We start from the raw sequence: 22308 nt of genomic DNA, 5'->3' as shown, positions 1-22308 counted from the left end.
GTACCTTTCCGCGATGAGCATCTTCAACCCCACCGCCCAATCGAAACACCTCTGCGAGGATGATGTGGTCTGATCATAGAACTGATGAAGTTGGACTCATATCAGTTTAACCTAATGCCTTTGATACGGAAAATTATATATATATATATATATATATATATATATATATATATAGGGAGAAGTATCGTGGTGCCCCGCATTTGATACGCGAGTATAATTGGTTCGGTGAACCGGGGTCCTCGGCCGGCCCACAAACTTTGACCAATGGAAAAGGCCAATTTCGTGTTCGGCGATCTGAGCCGGACATGCGATCTAGATGACTTAATTTGATTCACCGACTGAACTCCTCTCGTGTTTATCCTCCTCTATAATGCCTCGCCCCAACCTGCGGTTTGGCCCCTTTGCGTTCGACGCAGCCGCAGTGCGATTGGGCAAACGAGAGAGATGAAGATCTTCGTCAAGACGCTCAAGGGCTCCAACTTCGAGATCGACGTCAACCCCGAAGACACGGTACCTCTCATCGATTTGATCCCATCCCTTTCGGCGATCCGATCCTCTTGGATTATGTGCGTTTGTTTGATCTTTTTCGTTGTCCTTCCACGAGTTTGACGCCGTCGCTGCTTCTTCCGACCGAATTTGGCTTGGTTCCTTTGACCCTCTTGCCGGATCGTTGGGTAATAGGGTTCGACACATATCTTGTAGTTGGAGCTCTTGTCGAATTGTTTCCTGTCTTCAGATTTAGGGCATGGTTCTGTGTGGAAAGGGCTTTGTTTGCTTCTAGGGTTACCCGCACAATTGAATAGAGTTTGTCAATTGGATGGATATGCCGGTGGGGTTATATATTATTTGGATTGGTTATGCTTCACTTCAAATGATTCTTACTAGAATGTTTGGCCCTTGCATAAAGTTGATGTATCAAGCAAAGATGTCGTGTCTATTATTCTCTTTGTCATGAAAAAGAGTCTTTTGGGAGAGATTCTTTGGATTGTCATGGATTTGATCATGAAAATTTGTAATTGGCCGTGTAATGCTACTGATTATACTTCATTTGCTATGTAAAAGCTAAGCAACTTAAGCTACACAGTTGGGTCATCATTCCAATATGCATTGCACATTTGCATATTACATTTACCTATTTGTTATTTCTAATTGGCACGTTCACTTGCTTGCTCATCTGTTCTCCCTCAAGTTCATGCCCTTGCATGTCTTGCTGTCTAGAAAGGTTGGTGTCCTAATGTGGATATGGACTTGATGGGAATGGTCAATTGCATGCGGCCTTACCTCAGATGCAAAGAAGCTATTTCTATGGCTCGAACCCTTCTAAAGTTGTAACTGAGCAATCCTATAATGTCACTGAAGTTTATTTGTCACTACTATAGATTTTTTTTTTTTTGAAGCTTTCTGCCTCCACCTTATTTAATTTGTGTGTGATAAGGAAAAAAATAAATATGGGGAGTGAACTGTGGTCTGTGTGTACAGTGATTATTTCTATATGATTGTTTTGCAGGTTGCTGATGTAAAAAAAAATATTGAGACCTCTCAAGGAAAGACTGTTTACCCTGCTGAACAGCAAATGCTTATACATCAAGGGAAAATTCTTAAAGATGATACAACATTGGATGAGAACAAAGTTTTCGAAAATAGTTTTCTTGTTATAATGCTGAGTAAGGTACTTGTCTTTTTCCCCGAAAAGATCATTCTGCTTCTTAACATTCTTACATTTTTGGATTAGCCACAAATCTTGGTTATTTAGATTGTCCTACAAGTTCTGGTGATTTTTTGTTTATCATCATATTGCTGCCTTTAACAATGGAGGCGTAGGATGTCACATTTACTGCAGTTGCCAGCTGTCATTGTACTAACAGTTGATTTCAGTTATATGGATCACACAAATCTATTCAGATTTTTGTCCTATGTTATGTTTTACTGCACCTGTTTCATGATATTGCAACTTGGGGGAAATTTCAACTGAACCCTTGTATTCAGTATTTTCTACCTTAAACTTTAAGGTACATTTTGTCCAAGTCCCATCGTCACTTTCCATCCGCAAGCCTTAATGGAAAGCCGATGTGATTGTTTAATAAAACCCTACTTGTCAACATGAGATAAATATTTGTTAAAAAAATGGTTTCAAAGATTGATTTAACCAATACATCTTGACCAATAACAGAGCCTATCACTTGTTATCATTCACCATACTACACATTTACTTTTTTTAAATTGTTTTTTCAAGTGATGCTGGATTGGTACCATACTAGTCTGATGGGTTGTTGAAACCAATATTAGCCATTATTCGAAACCTTGTAAAAAAGTGTCCAATATGCCCATACTGGTTAGCAACTCATGTCCAGTGTGCTGAAAATTTTTTTGAACCTTACTGGCATGTAAGAAGACCACTTTATGCTTAAATAGGTTAAGCTTATTATAGGGAAAGTTGACTGTAAGACTTGATTGAAATGCTAAGTTCAGGGGATGAATTGGCCAAAGTTTGAAGTTTGGGAACCAAATCGAAATTTGCTCCAGAATTTAAGCATTGATGGTGTAATTTGCCTTTATCTCTTGATATGCTGTCAACTTTAGAACTATTTTCTAGTGTTATAAATTTCAACTTTCTTGGCATTGCTTCAGTATGATATTAGTGCAATTACTCAGCTAGGTACACTGGCACTTTCATTTGAAAAGTGTCATCCACTAGGATGGTGATATCCCTACTAGATTAAATTTGTGTAAACAGGATTTATAGATCTGCTCGTGTGCCATTTTCCTGCCCTGTCCATTATTGATGCCATGATTTCAGACCAGACAAGGGGCATGAAGGTAGCTTCTTTCGTGAAGGTGTATGTATAATAATGTTATACAGAATAGCCATAAATTCAGGTAGAGTTTCATGGCTTTGTAACTTGGGTGGAAGATTGATTGATCATTAAACAAAATGTTTTCACTTGAATCCTTTGCTTGATATTTATGTATGTAAATCTTTTGCTTTGATATAGTTTAATTTTTGTGTTCAAGATTTTACTTTGATTTGAATCATGACCAGCTAACACACTGGAATTTTATAGATGATATAGACCTTAAGCTGAGGTGCCTGGTAAATAAATAGTTAACTTACAATTTTGAGTTTTTTATGATTGATGAATGTCCTTTTTGCCCTTCCTAGACCAAGGGCTCATCTAGTGGAGCTTCGACTACAGAAAAAGTACCTTTAAGTCAGGTAAGAAGACATTTTTTTGATGTATGGTATAACAAAGTCCCTAACTATATTATTGTCCATCACATTTTTTGCTGTCATATCTAATGCATATTTCCTGTTTCATCAGAATGAAATATTCTTAAGCCCATCAGTGACAACAACAAATGTTTGCTTCTTCCATGTTTTCTTGAGTTATATTTTGTGCTGACATGAATTGAAGCTGAAACACACTCTCAAACTTTAAAATTAAATTGTTGCTTCCTCATTGTCGTTGACACATACTTAGAGGAATTTAAGAACAGATCCTCTTTTGTAATACCCTGAATCTGATGGTGTACCCTGATGTAATAACGAGGATCAATTTTCTTACCGTGTGGTGTAGATCAGACAATCCTGTTGTAGCAACCCCTAATTTAATCATGAGGTGAATGTAATGTTAGTTAGATGGTAAGTTATATTCTTATTTAATAAGTTCTACATCTCTATGTTGTGTTGTGTCAAAAATTGGCTTACCGATGCCACATTAAGAAGGCATAAAAAATGTTAAAATAAAAAAATCAGAGGCTAGGGATCACCTTCTTTTATGTCTTGCAGTTGATGCTTAAGACACTTGGGTGGTTCATAGGATAGTTTGCAATATGCCTTCTTCCTAGTTATAAAAAAAAAGCCATCCGTAATCAAACAGCTTGCCTAGTTTGGCTCGTATATGATGCTTGGCAACTAGTTATATACTACTGGCATTCAATGGGTGTCTTATATGGTGAATATGACATGTATCTTTTTTGGATTCAATCTAGTGTGTTAAGTAATTGTAATTAGACGATATACCATAATTAGTCTCACATTAGAAGTGGGAAGATAGTTGTGATGGTATATATATGGGTAGACATGTCCACCACCACTTGGACTTAAGTATTTTGTGCCACGTGGTTTATGCTAATAAGTTAAGATAACCATCGAGCTATGTTGTGACAATATGGTATCAATGGCAACTATTCATGGTATGGGAGCTACAATGGGACTTAGATATGTACCAGGTGTGGAGAGAGTTGCCTGGTTGACCTTAGAGCCTTTTGACCGCACATCACCTATCAGGTATCCCAGGTGATTTATCTAATTAAATGTGTATGATCGATGAGGATTTCAGGGATATTACTGGGGCAGATTGTAATCTCCTGATTTGATTTGATTGGTCTGATATTAACCATAAGCTAGGCTTTGAATTGTATATGATTTACAATTCACATCCAACTTGTAAGGTGTATTTCTGATGGTTTCAGATCAGATTGTGACACTAGACCTGTGGCATATTGTTGGCCCCCGTGGTTTTTAATGTTGGAACATTCCTCATGTTGCTTATTAATATTTTTAGAACCTGAAGGAGGAAATTATATTGGAGTGATAAAAGAACTTGTTTTACTTGCACTGATTAGTGTTTAGGTGATTTGTTTGTTTGTCTCTCTGTTATACTGAAAAGGCATTAATTGATTGCACAATTTTCTGAAAGATAATAGTGTTACTTGTCACTATATGTATACATAGTCATGTGGCTTTATTTTGTTGAGACAAGTTAAATGAGCGAAGTTCATTGTGGCCCTACAACAGGAGTTGGGTCATTTCTGGGCATGACAGTACCAGCCAAAATGTCAGAGGAGTGCATTTGTTGCTGCCGGAAGTGTGAAGGGCATGTTTTGTTATACCAACAGATCCTTATATCGTTCCTAAGATGGTCAATAACTCATCATTTATGGTTTCTTATTATTTCCTCTCTCTGGGGTGGCATGCATTTATGTTGTGACAAACGAGTGAAATCTTAATAAGTTGACTTCCTAGCAATTCAACTGAACTCTAATTAGAGATGTTACCATGAAAATGTAACCATTTTCCATAAAATACTTCTTTACATCATTATTTGTCTTGCCTCTGCTGAATTATATACTAGTGTAGTGGCACTTTGAACTATATGATGGGATGTCACTGTAGTCTTGCGTTTATTCAATGTTTTTGAACATGCTGTGCGTATCTGCTTGAGATGAATGTCATGTGTTTTTTTGTCCAAAACCTCATGATTTTCTTTCTTGCGTAGGCCCCACCTGCTATTACTGCCCCCCCTGTTCCTTCAGTTCCTGTGTCAGCTCCATCTCAAGTACCTGCACCAACATTGTCTTCGTAAGTTCCTAATGGCTGCATGCTTGTGTTTTTACGGATTGTCATGTATAGATGACTTATTATGATTCTGTTTTATAATATATATGTATATGGTGTTTCTGTGATTCACTATGCAGGGTACCTACAAATGCACCAACTCCTACTGCCACAGCTGCTCCAGCCCCTGCAGCTACCATATCGTAAGTTGTCCGTTTACTCATTTGAAAGAGATGCAAATGGCTCATCCTTATCTTACAAGGATATCATGTAATACATGTTAATCATCTAAATGCATGGCATTGTGCAGCAGTGAAGATGTTTCTAGAGTTAAGAATTTTGCAGAATCAACTCTTTGGAAGATTTTGTTATCGTGTGCACCTTGCTAAGTTATATTTATTTTGACAATTTCACTTGTGTGTGAAGGGTTGTCTGACATTGATTTTGTAATTCATGGTTGTACTTTCACATGATATGTAACATAAATTCCATTATTTACTTATAGAATATAGAGAAGAATTCTAATAAAATGTTTTTGATTTTTTCTGGTATGCTGTTTCTGACAGTGTATGTGGTTCCTATTAGTTCTGTTTTTTATGCTTCTTGGATCAACTTGGTACACGTGTCCATTGTGATATGAATATGATATGTTGGGTTGTTACAGTCATAGCCAATTTTCCTTTGTGAATTTATTGTGTTTTGTAACTACGTATTTATGCTAAAGATGCAGGTGACAAGAATTTGTACTGCAATTTCTCATTGTTGGCAAAACTAGATCATATGCTATTTCTTCGACTTTTACGGGAAGAGATATCCTACCATTTTCTTTTATATGCTTGGACAATTTTTTAGGTTCTTACCTTCTGATCTTGCTTCTGCTTATGCTTGCTTTGCTTGGTGCAGCTCTTGTTTGGCTTCAAAGATAACTTAACAATTTAGTATGTGCTTTAGACAGACGATTTGCATTCTGGATTCTGTGATTCTGTTTAACTTCTTTTTTACATGTCTGCTATATGTATAATCTTCTACTCCTTTTTTGCTTTCTGTTCTTTATTTTTTGTTCATCGTCTTCTGTAATCTGGAATTAGATTTTCCTCTTTGAGCTTCTTTGTCCTTTTATCCTAGTTTTACTTCTATTTGTATATTTTTTTCTAACTATATACCCCATAAAGAAAAGAAAGGAGTTGAAATTTGCTTTCTAGGTTATTTGAGGTGCAGTTGTTCGTCTACCATTTGATTTCATCATGCTGAAATTTGGCTGTATTGATATTGTTTCTGTTCGAGGGTGATCCTTGGTACAATCAGTGATTGCAAAAGGCGCTCGGGCGAGGCGAGGCGAGGCCCGAGCGCCTCGCTAATGTCCCAGGCGGCGCGCTTCAAACAGGCGCCGCCTGGGCGCTCGCCCGAGCCCAGGCGCTGGGCGCTTCGGGCGAGCGCCTGGGTAAACCAAGGCGACCGAACCAGAATTTTAGGTCTGGTTCGGTTGTTAGTTGGTTCAATCGAACCAACTAAACCGATATAACCCCAACCCTAACCCTAACCCAACACTAACCTGCTGCCGCTCTCGATCGCGATCGCGATCTTGTCGCTCGCTGACGCTGCTCCCCGCTGACGCTGCTCGCCGCTGTCGCTGCTCGCGCCTCCCGCGAGCCTTCCCGCTGCTCGCGCCTCCCGCAAGCCCTCTCGCTGCTCGCGCCTCCTGCAAGCCCTCCCGCGAGCCCTCTCGCTGCTCGCGTCTCCTGCGAGCCTTCCCGCTGCTCGCGCCTCCCTTGAGCCCTCCCGCGAGCCTTCCCTCTGCTCGCGACTCCCGCTGCTCGCGCCTCCCGCGAGCCCTCCCAGCTGCCGCGAGCCCTCCCTTTGCTCGCGACTCCCGCGAGCCCTCCCGCTACTCGCGCCTCCCGCTCCCTTTCCTTTTCCCCCCGCCGCTCGCCGCTGCCGACGTTGCTTCCTTTCTCCGTCAAGCTCAGACTGCTCAGTATACTCTTAAATCTTAATATTAAGTTTATTTGAATTTTGAAATGATTAATTTTCATTAATAGATTAATAATATATTATTTTGATTTTAATGTTATTAATTTTGTGATTTTGTATCTTAGATTTTTTTAATTTAATAGCATATTTTTATTTAAAATTTTAAATAATTATATTTATTAATTATATTATATATTTTTATATTTTAGCGTCTCGCTTCGCTCGGGCGAGCGCCTAGCGCCTCGGGCGTTTTTGGACCTTGGCGCCTTTTGGCGCCTAGCGCTTTTTAAATCACTGGGTACAATGATAAGGTTACTCTTTAGTAACTTGAGAGACCAAGGTTCCAGGTTCATGCATTGGGTTTGCCATTTTGATATTGTTGCTGTTTACTTTCGAAAGGAGATGGTGTGTGTTGATATTTTCTGCTTATTTCAGCTTGTTTTTTCTTGTCAAGTATTTATCATTGTTTCTCTACTCTGATTGGTTGTGATTATTTGATGGTTCTTGACCTCTATTTGCTCATTTATGCTTAAACAGCACAGAAGTGGATTCATATGGTCAAGCAGCATCAAATCTTGTTGCTGGTAGTACCTTGGAACAAACCATTCAACAAATTCTTGACATGGGTGGGGGAACTTGGGAGAGGGACACTGTTGTTCGTGCCTTGCGTGCTGCATATAACAACCCTGAGCGAGCTGTTGAATATTTATACTCTGTAAGAGCTTCTTCTGCATTATTTTCTTTCTTTTGTCTCTTGTTATTGTGAATGATGGGAATTAGTTTTTCAAAATAGTCATTGATCACATTCCACAGAAAGTTCTCAAGAACCTTAATAGTAAAGTTCATCAGTTAGCTAAGTTGGGAAGAACACAAGAGTTCTCTGGTTTTTGTAATAGAGGACAATTATGCAGGAAATTGTATCTGCAAATTGATATTTTCTGCTGTGCTCAAGAAAGCCCCTTACTGAAGTTGGTTATAATATCTATTTTTAGGATTTTCAATTAATTTCTATTTTCACCTTTTAGATATTTTGTGGCATCAATTAGACAAAGCATTGCAAAGTTGTCGAAGAAGTTGATCAAGAAGCCCTAGTCATTTGCAATCTTCTTCTAAGCTATAGCAGTTTATACAGCTAGGTGTTGCTAGGGGTTTGCACTGTATGTAAACTATTAAAACCAAACTGTTTGCGACACATCAGTTTGTTTTAATGTTTATCTGTTGATTTAACAAAGACATGTTAGTTGGTAAAGAAAGTCCCGATTGTCTCAAGTTAAAGCCACATGGATTGTTAAACCCAAATAAATAAAATAGGATAAAGTAATTAAGTCGAAGGACATTGAGTCTTCACCTGCTGCGCTGATTTCTCTCTTGTGATTTCCTTTTTCATTAATTTTTTAATTTTTAATTTTAATCTTCCAATCAGTTATAAGGCACCTATCTGATCTGATCGATTTTGATTGGTGCTGAGTTTTGTCATTGGCTGACCTGTCATTTTGATTTTGTGATCCATGGACTGATACAACTGTGAGTATTTTAGTTCTTTCATCATAGTTGATCTTATATTTAAGATGTTGACACCGCTAGAGAATCCAATATCATTAATGTGATTAGCAGGACACTAATAGTAAGTCATGATTTTAGATACTGGTCTGATATTGATATTGAGCTATATCTTTTAATGTGGTGCTTGGTTGGACCGACAAACATCAATTGAAACATACTGGTCCAGCCGGTATTTTAAACCATGGTACAAGTTGCAAAGCTTAGCATGCATACATGTCACATGATGCACAAATTAAGGATACAGGATACTGAGTTAACACAATATAGATGCACTAATGATTCAAATTGTAAAAGAACATGATAAAATGCTGCACTAACATAGGAATAAATATATTTTAGGCCTACAATACTTTATATCATGAATCTTCAGAATTTATTTATTGTGTTAGATTGTGTAGTTTATAACCACAAGTAATATTTCCTTCCAAGGGTAAGGCTGCATACGTTGATATTCTCGTCTTTGCATGTTGAATAATCATTGACCTATCCACAAGTGATCAGTGTTACTTACCTACATATTATGAAAGGGGTTAATTTTTGGTAACAAAGTACTTGAACAATATAAAGATAGCAACACCTTTATAAATTAGCTGACACCAATATTTTACTTCCATTAATCATAGTTGATGCTTAATGGCAGCAACATAAAATTACATATCTAAGCATATGTCCATCTTGTCAAGAATCAAAATATCATCATGTAAAATAATTAATGAATATTTTTTTCCTAAGAGATGCATTTTATAAGTTCCCTAAACTATTGGTTCTTAAAAATTATTTACTTAGAGAAGGGATACTTAAAGGAAGTATTTTTTAACATGTATCCAGTTTGTCGCCTTCAGATAACCTATCCAATATGAATATTGCTGCTAATTTAAAGTATCTATGTTTCATATATATATCTAACCTTTTTTTTATTGAAATATGTGTATATTTATGTGAAAAGTTTTCATTTGGCTCATGAGGTTATAAATTTCATTTCTCTAATGGTGGTCGATTTGATCTTACCTGGTTTTAATTTTACCTAATCCAACCATGTCATTAAGTTCAATTATAAGCCAAGGAAGCACTTTAGTTGAGCACTGCTCAGCTTCCATTTAACGTTAGGGTTTCATCTTTATATTGGGCATTATATTATCCTTAGGAACAATGAAGGTGGCTCAAATAAATATAATAGAAATGGTTTTCTTCTCTGTGTGACTTTATTTATTATGCTCATCTGTTGAGCTCTTTTCTGATGATATTTTTAACATATATTTTTCTGCAGCTGTTTTTTTCTTTAATACTTGCATAAGTTATATTGTAATCAATGTTAAAAACATACCTGTTCACTTGGCTAAATTGATATTCGATAAGTTTGAATTGGTGTTGTACTTGCATCTTCCTTGATTAGTAACTGACAGCAAGATTGACTTATTTTTTGTTGACTTTAAAAGCTATTCATAGTTACCTGGTTAACTTTCCAATGTTATGTGATATTGCCAACATACTGCAGCAAATCTTTAAGAACTTCTCCGTGATGTTGTGTTTTTAAATATCTGTGTGTATTTCTATCAGGGAATTCCTGATCATGCTGAAGCCGCACCAGTTGCACGAGCACCAGCAAGTGGGCAAACAGTCAATTCCCCAGTTGAGGCTCCACAGCCAGTTCAGCCTGCAGTTCCTTCAAGTGGTCCTAATGCTAATCCTTTGGATATTTTTCCCCAGGTTACTGCAGTATGTTTGGTTCAGTAGTTTTTGCTTCTTGTATAAATAATAAGTGACTCTTTTTATGTGCCTACTTCAGGGTCTGCCAAATGTTGGATCACATGCTGGTGGGGGCAGCCTGGACTTCCTGAGGAATAGTCCACAGGTATCTTAGGTTCTGTCTTATAGAAGCCAAAAAACTGAGCAAGGGTTCTTGAGTACTAAACTTTTTTTTTTCCCATCTTTTGTGCAGTTTCGAGCCTTGCAGGCTTTGGTGCAGGCAAACCCTCAAATTCTGCAGGTTCTTTTATTGCTTACATATTTCTTCATTCGTTTTTAGATGGTTGATTTTGTATTACGATAATCTTTCTTTTGTTGTTTTCTTTTGATTGACAGCCCATGCTTCAAGAGCTGGGGAAGCAAAATCCTCAGATTATGAGGCTCATTCAGGAACATCAGGGGGAGTTTCTTCGATTGATAAATGAGCCTGCTGAGGGAACTGAGGGGTGAGGAACAGTTTTATTGTTTATCGTGACTTCGATCTTAATGAGAATGTTGGTTTTGCTAACCTTTGCTGAATCTATGTGAAGTAGCAACGTCCTAGGTCAGTTAGCTGCTGGAATGCCACAAGCCCTGACGGTTACTCCTGAGGAGCGCGAAGCCATTGAGCGTGTAAGTACGAAACCTTTTTTGCTCAATGAATCACCTTCAGCAACAGACAATGATCTACATCTACATAAACGTTGCTTGTTTTTGTTCTCAAGTAGATGCTAGCAGCATCATTGAGAAACATTATGTTCTTTTGTTTCTCTCCTATTCATGGTTTCCCTCGTTGCATATTTATGATTATAATATTCACATGATTTAGAGGCAAGCTTTGACACTATGCAAAGGTTTATCTACGTGATCAGGATTCAAGTCAGAGAATAATTTCATTGGTTGCTAGCTATGTACATTTAATCTAACCAAATCCCGCATTGGTGTGAACCTAGCCCATTTGGCCACCCTAATACTGACGATGTCTGATATCCAAAATCATGGGAAGGAATTAAAATATGCGAAGGTTTAGAGGCAAGCTTTGACACTATGCGAAGGTTTATCTACGTGATCAGGATTCAAGTCAGAGAATAATTTCATTGGTTGCTAGCTACGTACATTTAATCTAACCAAATCCCGCATTGGTGTGAACCTAGCCCATTTGGCCACCCTAACACTGACGATGTCTGATATCCAAAGTCATGGGAAGGAATTAAAATATCAGTTTGTCAAGGTCTTTTATTATAAATATCGACAGTATTGTTAATATTTGAGGAAATCAAAACAACTGAAAATTTTCTCTAGTAAGGCATTGCATTACCCTGTGATATTTGTATGACTTTTTGTTTTAATATCCATTATATGGGTTGGCAGAACTGTTATGGGCTTTTATAAAGTAAATAGGTTTGCTGTGAGACGGCTTCGAAGCTAATAATTAAAAGAATGAGGTTTGATCAGGTTATTTGCCCTATTAAAAGTTGATATCTCATAATTGATCTGATCGATCTCATGGAATCTAACTTATGGTTAGTGGACCAGGCGGAAAATTTGGTTTCCCTATTAGAGTCTAAATTTCATGGGGAATACTACTTTTTCAATTCTGATTTGCTTGGCCTGAAAAGTTATTAGAAGCCAAAAATCTTAGACATCTGCATATGATCTATCATTAGAACTAATTTCCACCTCATTGTTGGCATTCTGTTCTCAAGAAGATCGGTACCTATTGAACCATCCAGCATCAGTTCAAGTGTAACTTCTGTCAGACCTTAGCACTGGAGGAGTGATTCTTTCCATAAATGTCTTTTTTTCCCCTTTAACTCATTATTTTAAGTGTGGTTTTCTTTTGTTTTGTGGTGAGCCCCAATGCTGATGTGTACTGGTTGCATCAATCAGCACGAGAACTGTGCCGACCCAATATGGTATTTGTACACCCCTCTACATGCCATGCTGACGTGCCAGTACCATGGCAGCAAGTGCCATCTGACATGAATTGCATGTCTGGCACATTGAATTTACAGTTTAATTTACTTGAATACTGAAATCCTTGTTACAAGTTGCAGATGAGTTGTATTCTTAACGCACTTGTACTTGTGCACATGCACAGTCAAAAAACTAATTGTCTTGACTTCTGGAATGGGTACCGATTTATTCTTTTTTATAACCCACCAATTGGTCTTATCTTCGAATCATTTCCTTGTGGCAGTGGTAATGATGTTTTAGTCACTTCATCTATTTGCTCATCTTTGTTGGTGATTTCATCACACCTTGTTCTGGCAGCTTGAAGCGATGGGTTTCGATCGGGCGCTTGTGCTGCAGGTCTTCTTTGCTTGCAACAAGAACGAGGAGCTGGCTGCAAACTATCTTTTGGATCATATGCATGAGTTTGAAGACTGATCTGCAAACACAATTGGAACAGGTTTTTCAATCAGCTTCTACTGTGCTTATAAGCCAAATTAAGAGCGCTGTGTAATATCCATATATGCTGCTTAAGAGCACGGGGGTTATGGAATGACTATACTTTTCTTTATAGTTTCTTGGAGACGTAATTGTGTATAAAGATTAAGTAATCGTTTTTTAATCATTTTCCTTGTGTTGCTTACGTTTCAAGCAAATAGTTAGTGGCTAATCACATTTGATTTGATCTCCTTTATTCTGCGACTCCGGTTTTAAGAGTGGGATTTCACAGCTCAAGCTGATGGTTATTTATCTCTGTTTTCTCCTTCTTCTTCTTTTTTATAAAGGAAAAAGAATGTAAATCTAAACATGTTTTAAGAGTAATTCACCTCAGGAATTGTCCTTCCGTGTTCTAAGAGGGGGTGTATGTTCGGATCACTTTTCTTGAATCACATGCTGTCCAAGTCGGCTTTGACTCGAGTTTATTTATTTTCGTTATTCTAAGAGCTTGATTAGTGAAAATTTACATCATATATATGTATATAATATATACATGTATAGAATTGTGAAACGTCGAAGTGGTTCCACTTTTTTCTAGGAGGGTTCGAACTCGCTCTGAATTCGAGTGTGCCTTGAAACAAATGTTAGTTGTTTGTCATTATTTAGAGCACACATACATGAGCCTAAGGAAATTTATGCAGAACCATGTTGTTTGAAACCTGGCATGACTACTTCTGATGGTCCAAACGGTATTCAGCCTGCAGATTACCGCAAGCTTAAGTCCACAGTGGCGATGGCAAGAAGTGCAATTAAGGACCGCGGATCTACGTGTTGCCTCTGCTCTGCTGCCACAGGTTGATGATGTGGGTGGGTGGCCCTGTTGAGGAAGATGATCGTGCGCTTCTGCGACCAGAAGTAGCAAGGGGACTCCCGGGATCACCTGCTCCACCGCCAGCCCCATCTTCTTCTTCTTCTTCTCCATCCATATGTGGATCTCAGCGACAGCCTCCGCTTCTCCGGCGGGTTCGCCACCAACCCCTACCACACTATCACAAAGAGGGAGGCAGCGACAGGGATGGGACGATGCAGATAGACCGATGCCCGTTTATGCTTCCGCTCGTTCGGTCCCGGCAGCGGAGGGGACGTCGAGGGCCGCGGCGGAAGCCAGCGGTGTGAGCTTCCCTCAAATGCGCGCTGGCTTAGCCTTTGAGCCGTTCTGTCACAGGGAAACGGGGCCGCCGGCAGTGGCGGAGAAGAATGACGAGAAGGGAGGCGGTGATGGGGAGGATGGGTTGGGCGGTGAGAGGACTCGCGCACTGCATGTTCCTCTCTGCTCTCGTTGGATGGAAGAAGAAGACCACTTCTCTGGTATTCGTTGTTTTGGATAAGGAGCGACATCAAATTGGGCCAATCCAAGGCCGGTTAGTGGACCGGCCCAATTATGCATGGGCAATCATTCTTGGCTCCTGTGGGAGTTCAGTTACCTTGGCGAAGGTGATAACTACACTTCCTCTCTTTTGAGCTCTGTTTATTTTCGCTAAGAGAATCAGATGAAGCTATCCATCTTTCTTTCCCAAAAGGAAAGGAAGATTAAAAGAAAAAGAAATCCACAGGAGATTAACTTCGCCTTGTATTCTTGATGGTTGCTTTTGTATGTACCACAGGAGAGGCGAGCTTGGGAGCATTCCAGCTTGACACTTAAATTAGAGTCATTGAGGCTTTTGGGCAGCTTCTTTGGGCTCCAATCCCTTGGGGGGAAATATTGCAGGATTTTGGCCCTTGGAGAGAACCATCTGTAAGTGGTCTATCATTCATGAAGAAGCACGTCATCACTCTTCTGAAATGTGATTCACCTAAGACACTGCATGACAGGAAGTTCAACAAATTACTGGAAAGAATTCCATTTAAGCTGCATCATGTCCTTTGTTCTTATTCCATGCAAATCAGGAAGCTTTTGTCTCATTATTTGGACAAACAGTTTGCAGGAACATCATAGGTGGCAAAAGGTTCACTGAATAAGCCGGTCGAGTCAATCTAGGCTTTGCATCATATACTCAACACTAATACATTTCTTCTCTGAAGCTGCTTCATCAATGCCTTTTATGACGTTAGAGAGCCATTCCAGGAGAAAATTCTTAATTTCTTCAAGTAAGCTGAAATCTGTCTGCCTTTCAATTTTCAGAGAAAAAAGTCATGTAGGTTTTGCAATGAAATTATACCATCTATCGAAATGTTAAAAAGCCAATTGGACTTTCAGCAAAACCAACTTATTCTGCTACAGGAAGTCATAGAGAAAAATGAACTTCCTTGAATCATATCACATTTCAGGCTTTCAACTTATGACACTAAAGACAATGGATAATAACAGGAACAATGTGTCTAGCTATCTGAGAATTAAGATTATCGCTCACTGATTACAAACAGCAGCAAACAGCAAATCTTTGCCGTTGTTGTTCTAGTTATTATCATCAATTGTTTCTTTAGATTACCTAAGCTCAAAAAGAAAGTACAAGAGAAGGTTTCAGTACAGAAAGCACAGCCATAAATAAACTTCAGATGGAGGCAAATTAAGCTTTTGACCAATAACTTTTCTTTATTTATAACTGCAGGGCTGCCAAATAATTACCGTTATCGAGCAGATTACTGCAGTAAAAGGATCCAACCTATTATCCTGATTGGGAGGGCTGCAGTTTACATGGCTGACGTCGGCATAAGGATTTAGATGAAGGAATGACTACAACTGCTCAGTTTAAGCAACCATATTGACCAAAGCACTCAGCACTGCCTCCCGAGTTGGTAAAGCTGGGATTGCTCCCCTTTCCATCACAGTCAAAGCTCCACATGCATTTGCAAATTTAAGGGCTTCTCTAAGCCATTGTTCGTCCTGTTTATTCAATGAAGAAAAAACTCAGCCAGTACTATATAAAATGATGGAATATCTGAACTAGACAGGAGTAAAAAAAGGATTAATTACCTTTACAAGAAAAAAGAATTTGATTTACAAGGTAAATTCTTGTTTGTTAACTTCTCTAATATCAGATGACATGCATTTTACAAACTCATCTTCTTAAATTTGCTTTATTTCTTTTTTCAAGCCCTAAGTTCGAGTAAGGTCTCGGTAGCCTTCAACTGCAAGCAATGTCTCAGGGAAGGTTTCAAAATATCCTCAGACATCATAACAACTAACCATATTCTACTCATGATCAAAGATTTTGAGCATTTAATTGCCTTAGTTTAAACCTATGCCAGGCTGCTTTCAGATGACTTCATAGTTTAGCTCCTCTTTTCTGCCAAGGATAAGAATGCATCAGCCAGATTGCTCAGAACATTTATTGTCTGAAACACTAAATTAGGATCCAGCTATGCTCATCAAAATTTTCACTAAAATGATACACAATTAGATACTATTTTTGAGTAATGTTAGTTTCTGTAGAACGTACTCCGGTTAGTGTTAATTCATATTTCTTGTCAAGAAAAAATTACAGATGAATTTATATGCTCTTGAACTTCCTTTTGTAACCATGATCCAGGTTTCCCATGCATGCAAACTTAAATCAATAACAAATGACTGACGAAAAACTCATGGTGTCCAAATAGGTTGTAGAATAGTGCTGTATTTACTTGCACCCATAGCAAATCAAGTTAGAGGCAAAGGTCAATGAAAAGATGTGAAGAAACTGTCAAACATGCACCATCTAGAGAAGACTGAATATAGAATAATGTATTTCTGAAACTAGAAGCTGAGAACATAATTAGATATGCATAAACAGCATGGAAAACAGCAAATGCATAATAACTTTGCTGGTGTTCTTTTGATGAGAAAAATTATTTTCATACAAATGTCACAAATAATGCAAAAAAGCTTATATCATTTAATCAGCAAGTGCAAAACGAATGTTGAGGAAAGCAATGAGACACTCAAATATTTATACTTGAATGTGATGTATCATCTATATACAAACAGGAAAACTTGTGGGCATAGTCACGACAAGGACAACATTGTCGTTGTTGTTATAATTACAGAAATTGGTACCTGGAGCAGTGAAATATCACTGGCTAATTGGGACAATATTCCAGCCACGAAAGCATCTCCAGCACCAGTAGTGTCCACTTGTTCAACTTTCAATCCACTAACCCTCCCACTGAAGTCCTACATAATTACAAGGTATTTCATACTAAGGGCAGTGATAGAAGGAAAATGGAACAAATAATGTAGAACTGTAGTTCGAAATATCAGTAGAGAAAGAGAATCTAAAGGCTAAAATATCAGAGTTCTAAAATGAAATATACGGAGGTTTAGAAAAATAGACTAAGTGGAAGAATAGAGAGCAGCTTGGCATAATGATAAGTTCATAATCACTTGGAGCCTTTTGTATGGTTGATGGTTGGGGTATGCCAATTATTTGGTTTGTAGTATCAGAGTATTAAGGTTTCTGGTTCATTATATTCGGTTGGGACATGTAGCAACACTTACTGTGAAATATGAGGTAAGATATTTTGGTTACTAAGGCATTATTATATATTGATTTAGATCAGGAAAAAAAATCATCGGAAAATTACCTGAAACTTTTGAACTAAATACACTCTTAATTGTTTGATAAATTTGTTGTTTTTTATTTTATTTAAGTGGATTCTGTAGTACAAATGTCTCATCAGGGTATTTTATGTACATTGTTGGTCCTATGTACAGCTACCTTGATAACATGTCCCACCATCCATGATGCAGAATTACTTGGAACCGGGATATCATACTCGTACCAAATTCCACGGAGATAGTGTAATCTTGGTGACCACAAGTACTACGGTCTGATTTAGATATCTTGGTTTACATTGCAAATGTCCCTCAGTCCAAGACTGAGACTAAAGTTGGATAAATGGGTTTTAGCCTTTTAGGTGGGAAGTGTTTGTGAATGTATACACTTTTAATGGTGGATAGAAGACCCATAAAATGTAACAGCTCCTGTGTAACATAAAGCATAGGAAACAACAAGGCCTTTTTTTTTTGTCAAGTGGTAGGTGGTGAAAGGCCAGAAAGTCTTTCACACATTACTGACCAAAAAACAGTTCCCATGTAAAATGGACCCTCCTCGAACCTCAAAATGGCGAGGGCTTCATTAGTTAGTGGCCTTCATGTTAAGTTGAATCACTGAATTCCATTTTTTATGCAATACCAAATAATAATCACTTCTATTAAAGACCTTTTGTTACTCAACAATGGGAAACAATCAAATAAAACTGCATTACGATGATCAAGGTGAATAAATTTTCATTGACATCTTAAGTTCAAGTGCTCTTAAATAAACAGAAGTTCATGCAAAATTTTAGTGCTGGTTGATTGGTTAGAATGCCAAACAGCTAGGAACAGGCATATCTAGTAATATAGAATTTTGAGATGATGTTGAGATGATATGGCCTTAGCAAAAGATGAAATGATCAGTAAAACCCTTTTTGGATTTAATACAGCATGAGGTTGAAGATCAAAATTAACTCAGTGGTTTTAATATACCCAACATATTTCACGCAGTTTGGTCTACAAGTTTGCTCTTTTGTCTTATACAATAAAATATAATGAACAAGCATAAAAGAAGATAGAATGATGATGTTTACACATGCTAAAAGCACAAATCACATACCTTTGAGTAATATCTGCAGCCATTGGGACCTTCAGTTACAAGTAGCAATTTAAGATTTGGATGAAACAGTTTCCTTACAACAGCATCATCATAGGGATCTTCCCCTTTAGTCAAAAAGGAAATTTCTTCTTCACTTATCTGCTCCAGTAGACTAATAAATTCAGCAGTCTAATGCACCTAATGAAGTAAAATGCTTAAAAGACAAGTCTTTTAACATATGAAAATGCTACCTTGATGATATCAGCAGTATCCCATATGCTCAAGATACCATCTCTAGCACTTTCTGCAGATGGCCAAAGTGGCAGTCTTAGGTTGGGATCATATGACAGAAGCACTCCAGCTTCTTTAGCAGCTTTAGCTGCAGCAATGTGTGCAGACTTGCATGGTTCAGTGATAAGGCTGATAGATCCATAATGGAAGATCTTTGCCTGACATAAATGTTATGATCAACAATCTGAGTAAATTATATTGCAAATACAGTGACTAAGCATAAACACAAGATGACCGAAAGAATCCATAGATCTTTTCTATCAACCGATTTGTCCTCATATACCTTCGTAATGATGTCAAGATCAAGTTCTGCTACTTCAAGAAGCATATCAGCACTAGGATTTCGGTAGAACATGAATTCACGTTCACCATCACTTCTTAATGTAACAAAAGCCAAAGCTGTACGAGCACCAGGGTCAAATCGCATTCCTTGACTATTCACATTATTTTCCTTTAAAATGTTAGCTAGCAAGTACCCGAACTCATCATCACCAACCTGTTCATGGAGTTCAACAAATTAGGTGTGCTGATATCACAACAACAGTACTTCTAGAGCTAAAAAATTATACACATCATAAAACTATCTCATCTTTTGGTTAAGCATAGAAAACTCGTTGCTGCAAAAACAGGCACGCTCATTCCATGTTCATTATGGTTTTTCAGTTTTTACTTATATGCTTGGTTAGATGACCTAGCATGGATGGAAAAAAAAAATGCTTGATACAGTCAACACTGTTTTGTGTTATTAATGATGAATGGCATGGCAAAGCAATAGGTTCGAGTCTTTTAAATAATGAATCATTTTTGCTTGTACAGTAAGCACCCAAGAAATATTAGGATTATATGGACCAACAAGCACAGGATGTTGGCAATGCGGACAGATTGTGATCCTTCCAAAATATAAAGTGGGTCCAAAATTTATGCTGTAAAGTGATGATGGAACTCTTCCAAATTTTGAATTGATCGTAGGGACTTTAATATTTTATTCATATCAGAACTAGACCAAGCTAGAAACAAAAAGGTAAATGTTTATATTTTTTGCAGCTTTAAGTAGATCAACAGTCATTTTCTGAATCTAGTAATCTTTATAGGGTTTAAGAACAGTTGTAGGATATTGGAGAGTGCTTTTAATGTAGATTAACTTGGTCAAGATCTGTTTAGCAGCTTATAAATGAGGATTTAAGGTTTAAAAACTGTTAAAGATTTCTCAAGTAAGAAATCATATTTTATGGTGAAAACCACATACTCTTCACCTTTACTTTTTCTTCTTAATTTTACTATATAGTTAAATAAAACTTCTTAATTAGAAAGCCCTCTATATGAAAACTTCTTAATTTTCAAAAAATCCTCATTTCTTCCATGAGCTTCTTGGACATAACAAATTCATTTTGGTCAATCCAATAAGTTTTAACTGAGATCAGTCCTGAACTTTGCTTGATTTGGGTTCGAGTCAGGCAGTCTCTGTTTCAGTTTGTCATGGCATACTAATTTGAATTCGATCTGCACCCTAGTCTTGGAGCATCACTCATTCCACTTGGTTAGGTCCTCTCCTCCCAAAAAGACTGATACAATATTCACTTATATATAATCAGAAATCATGGGTTTCGAAAAATTATTTACTTGTTTAACATTCTCCAAAATTTTATGCTTTACCAAAAAACCTTGGTCTGTATAAACTTCCTAAGAAGTATTGTGGATGTCTTTTCTGTTATCTAGAGTCTAGTAAGCACATAGGTCTTTAGTACTATATGTCTATACAAATATACCAGGCCAATCCTCTTTGAGGATGTCCATGACTATTTTTCAGGAACAAACCTAAACAATGACCTCATTTGCTTCTCTTCATCCTCTCTTCAATCCCTCGTCGAAAGAAGATAGTAGGAGGTGATAAATCTACCAAAAGCTTTCATGTACAATAATACAATGTGATATGTACGACTAAACAACAAAATGTCAAGAAGGCTATATTGAATATTTTGTCCAAATTTTTAGTGACTTGAAATAGAACATCAAAGAATCTTTATACTTCTTATTTGAAAACACAAGGGACTTGTGAGAACACTGGAAGGCTATGGGTACAAAGAACTAGTTTGATTCTAAGTTCATGTGACAATGGAGAAATCTACCAAGGAAGAGGCAATTTATATTCAAATAGAGTACATTCTGAGGGAATTACCTTTCCAATAAATGCTGATGAACCACCAAGACGTGCTATTCCGACAGCAACATTAGCTGGTGCACCTCCAGGGGCCTTCTTGAAAGCTGGAGCTTCGGCCAATGATAAGCCACTGACAGTTGGCACAAAATCAATCAGCATTTCTCCAAAGCAGACTATAAGTGAAGAATCACTTGTCTCTAGAGGATCACTATTCCCCGAAACTGCTTTTATACAACCTATAGTAGCAACAAAATGTCAGGAAGCAACCAAAAAGTTCCCAAATTGTGATGGAAATGAAGGTTAACAGAATAACTCGTGATTGACAATCACAAAGAGAAAATGCTGGATATTGATGGAATAAGAGGCATCCAGACAAGTACCACAAGTCTTTCAATTTTCAATAGATTTCTGAAGTTGGACAATTCACTTAGTAAGCAAGCAGATGCTTCATTTGTTTGACCTTTCTTTTCTTAATTTCAAACTCATGAAGTTATCCATAAAATCAAAATTATGGACAAACCCTTTTTTGCTGACTCGTCATATAAAGAAATGTTAATCCTTTACCAAACAGTCAGATACGAACCCTTTTTGGATTAACCTATTGCCGTCAGATTCTAAGATCTTGTAACACATTATATGATAGCACTATATCGCACAGAGAACACCAAATCATGGAGCCTTTGCTTAAAACATGAACCTTATCTGTAATCAAAGTTATGATGGTTTCGATTAGAAGTAATCACAGAAAAACTGGAACATCAGCACACTAAGATCGGCCAAGCTTTTGTAACACATTATCGTTTTGTCGAAGAGTCTGATTTCTACCAGCAGTGGTTTAGCTAGGTTGTAATCTGCACTAAGCAATGGTATGTTTGAGTAAAGAGCGACTAAATTCCAGTTGCGAGCTCCAATCCGAACCTCGGTGTCGACGGATCGGGTAGCACGTGGGCAAGGCTACTATGGTAGGTCGTCTGGTTGGGAACATTCTGAGAGAAGCGGCGTCGTTGGAGCGGAGTCGGGCGCCCGATGCGAGGCCGGGGAATGCGGGGGCGGCGGCGTGGAAGGCCATTGGATCGCGCCCTTCGGACTCCGAAGCGCTCGCGGAGCTCTAGAAGAGATTCCTCTTCTCGGAAAAACCAGGGTTAAGTACCGATGCGGGAGGGGGAGGTGGTGGTCGTCCTACTTTGGATGTGCCGTTGGTGGCCTTCCAGCTTCTTTGATAGCGGAGAGGCAAGTGGGAGAGGATCGCCCGTCGCAAC

General features: G+C 38.0%; 2 protein-coding genes across 3 annotated transcripts; one reads left to right on the top strand and one right to left on the bottom strand.

Annotated features, from left to right (window-relative positions):
• The first annotated feature begins 352 nt into the window (after positions 1-352).
• On the top strand, positions 353-13175 carry LOC135673137 (ubiquitin receptor RAD23d-like). 2 transcript variants are annotated; one of them, XM_065181907.1, is made up of 12 exons: positions 353-510; positions 1508-1669; positions 3161-3214; positions 5280-5362; positions 5479-5541; positions 7847-8024; positions 10430-10579; positions 10659-10724; positions 10812-10859; positions 10955-11064; positions 11152-11230; positions 12872-13175. In XM_065181907.1, the coding sequence occupies exons 1-12, from the start codon at positions 445-447 to the stop codon at positions 12986-12988; spliced, it is 1176 nt and encodes a 391-aa protein (XP_065037979.1). In that variant the 5' UTR covers positions 353-444; the 3' UTR covers positions 12989-13175. The 2 variants fall into 2 exon arrangements, with proteins under 2 accessions (XP_065037979.1, XP_065037978.1); XM_065181906.1 differs by having other exon boundaries at positions 11149-11230.
• Positions 13176-15545: 2370 nt separating this feature from the next.
• LOC135673138 (probable fructokinase-6, chloroplastic) lies at positions 15546-22308 on the bottom strand. Its single transcript, XM_065181909.1, has 7 exons — positions 21968-22308; positions 21068-21285; positions 19175-19387; positions 18852-19049; positions 18622-18759; positions 17022-17138; positions 15546-15872 (listed from the first exon to the last, which is right to left on the bottom strand). The coding sequence occupies exons 1-7, from the start codon at positions 22116-22118 to the stop codon at positions 15738-15740; spliced, it is 1170 nt and encodes a 389-aa protein (XP_065037981.1). The 5' UTR covers positions 22119-22308; the 3' UTR covers positions 15546-15737.

Source organism: Musa acuminata, chromosome BXJ1-5, assembly GCF_036884655.1.
Source record: "Musa acuminata AAA Group cultivar baxijiao chromosome BXJ1-5, Cavendish_Baxijiao_AAA, whole genome shotgun sequence".
NCBI classification, from domain to species: domain Eukaryota; kingdom Viridiplantae; phylum Streptophyta; class Magnoliopsida; order Zingiberales; family Musaceae; genus Musa; species Musa acuminata.
This window is presented reverse-complemented; position numbering and strand designations above follow the sequence as displayed.

Coding starts and splice junctions, on each gene's coding strand:
- LOC135673137 (XM_065181906.1), top strand. CDS start 445: ATGAAGATCTTCGTCAAGACGCTCAAGGGCTCCAACTTCGAGATCGAC. Junction 5,363..5,478: donor CCTGCACCAACATTGTCTTC/GTAAGTTCCTAA, acceptor TTCACTATGCAG/GGTACCTACAAATGCACCAA. Junction 11,065..11,148: donor CCTGCTGAGGGAACTGAGGG/GTGAGGAACAGT, acceptor ATCTATGTGAAG/TAGCAACGTCCTAGGTCAGT.
- LOC135673138 (XM_065181909.1), bottom strand. CDS start 22,118: ATGGCCTTCCACGCCGCCGCCCCCGCATTCCCCGGCCTCGCATCGGGC. Junction 18,760..18,851: donor ATACTGCTGATATCATCAAG/GTAGCATTTTCA, acceptor CTACTGGAGCAG/ATAAGTGAAGAAGAAATTTC. Junction 17,139..18,621: donor GCTGCAGATATTACTCAAAG/GTATGTGATTTG, acceptor GTAATTATGTAG/GACTTCAGTGGGAGGGTTAG.